General features: G+C 40.7%; 1 protein-coding gene across 1 annotated transcript in view; it reads left to right on the forward strand.

Annotated features, from left to right (window-relative positions):
* Positions 1-3,243, forward strand: part of LOC103800957 (pro-epidermal growth factor-like) — a gene marked incomplete at its 3' end in the record, with an annotated part of 29,505 nt that extends 26,262 nt beyond the window's left edge. The window contains exons 10-12 of the mRNA XM_009073387.1: positions 115-240; positions 1,212-1,348; positions 3,095-3,243. Coding sequence (XP_009071635.1) covers positions 115-240; positions 1,212-1,348; positions 3,095-3,243 — 412 coding nt within the window. The remainder of the gene's footprint in view (positions 1-114; positions 241-1,211; positions 1,349-3,094) is intronic.
* Between the last annotated feature and the right edge of the window lie 314 nt (positions 3,244-3,557).

A 3,557-nucleotide genomic window follows, 5' to 3' on the forward strand; every position in this document is an offset into this window, starting at 1 on the left:
CATTGAGATGATTTGTACTGTAGAAATCCTGAGCAAACTGAATCAGTCTCTTACACTTTGTATTTTATTCTTTTTAGAATGGCAAAGTAATATTTTTCAAATGCTCTGTTTAAGGTTGTACATCTCCAGATAATGGTGGTTGTAGTCAGATATGCTCTTCTTTAAGCCCATCCTCCTGGGAGTGTGCTTGTTTTCCTGGATATAAGCTTCAGCGAGACAGAAAGCACTGCACTGCTATAGGTTGGTATCTTGGTATGTCTGCATATTTCTGCCAATGAAAGAAAAAACATTTTAGATTCCTTTAAAATGGATAGTGTAACTGGGATCTCTTTTTACACTGGCTTTAAGCTACTTCATGAAACTTGGAAAGTATTAGTTGTTAGGAAAGATAACCTATTTTGGAAATCAACCAGAACAAGCAGCAGTATATGTTTCAGTCTCCCTCACAGAAGGTTCAGTCTATGATCCAACTTCAGCACAAAAACCTGCATACTGAAGGATAGACCTCCCATACTGTGGTGTTCTGTCCTGCAGTATTCAGGTTTTTGTGCCTTCATATAAATGTGGGCAGAGTTTCTGCCCTGTGGTATAGAACTGGGGTTGAGGTCTCTACATTTAGAGAACAGGGTAGGGAATAGTCTGTTGAAGGACTTTCCCCACTGGCCCCAGGAAGCCCAAGTGTTTGATGTGCATTGTTTGGATTCCAGACTTCTGTTTCTTCTGAGCAAAGGGCACACTCTGGTGAGCTGCAAGGTATAAGCAATTGCCCGAGAGAGAGGAGGAAAGAGAAGTTTCTGATTTGTTTCAGGAATAAGGGAAAAGTTTTAATTTTAGGAGGACAACATTTTTCTTGCTTTTACTGTGAAAAGCTTCTCATGTGCAAAACTCAAGTGCTCTGGCATTTATGGTGATGTTGTGAAATGCAGAGAGATGATTGTCTTGAGGCTAAGTTACTTAGTGTGAAATGCAGTGGGGCTAGTGAGTGCCTTTATCACAAATTTGGGAGTCTGATACTGAAAAGCTATACTCACATTTGTCTGTAATTTCTGAAGCAAGTGGAATGTAGGACTAGTGTCCTCATTTCTTTGTGCATCTGCTCCTCATTTTGTCTCTTACCATTACTTACTCGTAACATTAGCCAGGTGGTAATGCAAGTTAGAAATCACTTTGAAGCTACTACTACTAACGTACTGGCAAATTTTCACCAACAGGTCCTAAGCCATTTTTGTTATTTGCAAATGGCCAAGATATCCGCCAGATTAGTTTTGATGGAACAGATTATAGAAGTTTACTTGACTGGCAGATGGGAATAGTCTTAGCACTGGACTCTGACCCGGTGGAAAATAAGGTAAGGCATTAAAAATGAGAGGATTTTGAAGTGTTGCAAGGACAAATGGATTGAGCTTTCACGTGCCTTAGCCTTTCTGCTGTCAGTGATCTGGATTACATGTTGTGCTGCTCGTTGTTCTGTTGCCTGTCTAGAAGCACAACTGGTGCAGGCTGCCAAACACTAGTTGAAGAGTTTCATCCTTCACTTACTTATTGAATGTGCTTTGTATAATGACATGGATAATTCACAGAAAATTTAGATTTCTAAATCCCCTTCAGGCATGACTTTGATTTCTAAGAACTTTTGTGTGATTGCTGTTTTCTTCATTAAGATTTCAGTGTTGCTTTCTGGAAATATACTATGGGTTTCTTTCACTGTGAAGCAGTAAAAGCAATAGTATTTTTTTCTGTACAGCTAAATCCCACAATCCCTACTAAATGTAGGAGTAATCTTGAGAAGAATTACTTCCCATGTCCTGACATTATTGAATAAAACTGCTGAATGCCCACTGAGTTTATTGGTCATGCAAAATGTATTCCTTATGTACAAGATAGTGCTGTTTGAAACACGAGTCTTCTCTGTCTAAAGAGCTGTTTGTGTGGCTGTATCCTGGTGCCCTGCTCCTTGCCTGCAGAATTGGAAAGAATAGGAGTTTAGCTGTGCTTTGATAAACCTGCTGTGGCAGATAGGGCTTTTTTTTCCCATGTGAGTCTTATTTATGCTGTAAAATTGTTGCAGAAAAATAGGATGGTACAGTGAAAACTGATGCTAGAAAGTTGCTGGAAATATCTCAAGACCTGGATGGATACAGCTCAACAAATGTGACTGTTACCAGATCTGTGTTTACAGGAGGAGCATTTCAGGCCCTTCTGGAACATTGCCACTTGCTCCTGAAATAGGGCCCTGCTGGGGAACAAGCAGTTGTTCTGTTCTGTGCCAAATGTAAATCAACTGTGCCGGTGACACTGGGTGTGCCCCGTGTTCTGCTCCTGTGGGAAGCTCTGTGTGGCAGTGGGATGAGCAGTGCAGAGGTGAGGGGATGTGCAGGGGCCCCAGCCAGGCTGCAGCAGCCTGCTCTTGCCAGCAGCACAGTTCTGCCATACAGCATTTGGTTCCTTCAGGGTATTGAATACAGGGCAAACTTTCTTTCCTCATCCTTGGAAAACACAAATGTAATTTCCCCCCCAGCAGAGAACTTTTATTTTGATCCCAAACTAATAAGCCTTTTCTGGAAATGTTAGCCCCTTACAGAACAGACACCAGGTAAAAAAATTAAGATAACTGCAGGCTGAAAGAGGGGGAGGGGGGAATAGAAGCAAATGATATAACAGCTATTCCCCTTCCCAGCTCCTCAACACACAGAGACTACTACTATCTTCTCCCAGCTTGTCCCTTCTTAACATGAGCAGCCAGTGAAATGATAAGTTGCTTTTTGCCTGCTCCTACTTTTGCTTCCTCAGCTGTGCTTCATGTGAGGTAGCTGCTTGCTGAAACAAAACTGCAGGGTATTCAGAGGGCTGTATATAGGGCATCCAGGATTTACAGATAAGCACAAGCTGCCTGTAGAAGTCATCCTGGTTGAAGGATAAGTGCCTTTTTATTTGATCAGGGATCACAGGTTACCTGTGCAGCTTTTTGTGAATAAGCAGTTTAGGGAACTTTCAAGATGAAAAAGTTATTTTAGAAGTGGAACTACTAGACAAGGGAAATAGAGTAGAAAGTGAGATGGAAACTAATAGCACCTCATCTGTTATTTCTTTACAGATTTACTTTGCCCACACCGCCTTGAAATGGATAGAAAGAGCTAATCTGGATGGCTCAAATCGTGAAAAAATTATTCCTGAAGCTATAGATATACCTGAAGGCCTTGCTGTGGACTGGATTAACCGTAAATTGTATTGGACAGACAGAGGGTACATACTCCACAGTGCATTTATGTTGAAGCATGCCAGAAAATATTTGGAATAAATGACTGGTGACACAGAAATAGCTGAGATATCACTCTAATTCAGTAGTGCTTCACATTCTGATTGGGTAGTTGTAATCTCAAGTATATACAGTTGGAAGTTTCTTTAAAACTGAGATGCTGAAAGTTCATCTTGAGTCTGCTCAAGTATTTTATGTTTGTCTTTCCAAGAAGCAAAGGTTTGGACTCAGCTGCAAGGAATCTAAAATATGTATTGCATATATACATATACATATGTGCTTGTGAATATATATATGTTTA

The sequence above is a fragment of the Acanthisitta chloris genome, unplaced genomic scaffold (genome assembly GCF_000695815.1).
Source record: "Acanthisitta chloris isolate BGI_N310 unplaced genomic scaffold, ASM69581v1 scaffold1830, whole genome shotgun sequence".
In the NCBI taxonomy this organism is placed as follows: domain Eukaryota; kingdom Metazoa; phylum Chordata; class Aves; order Passeriformes; family Acanthisittidae; genus Acanthisitta; species Acanthisitta chloris.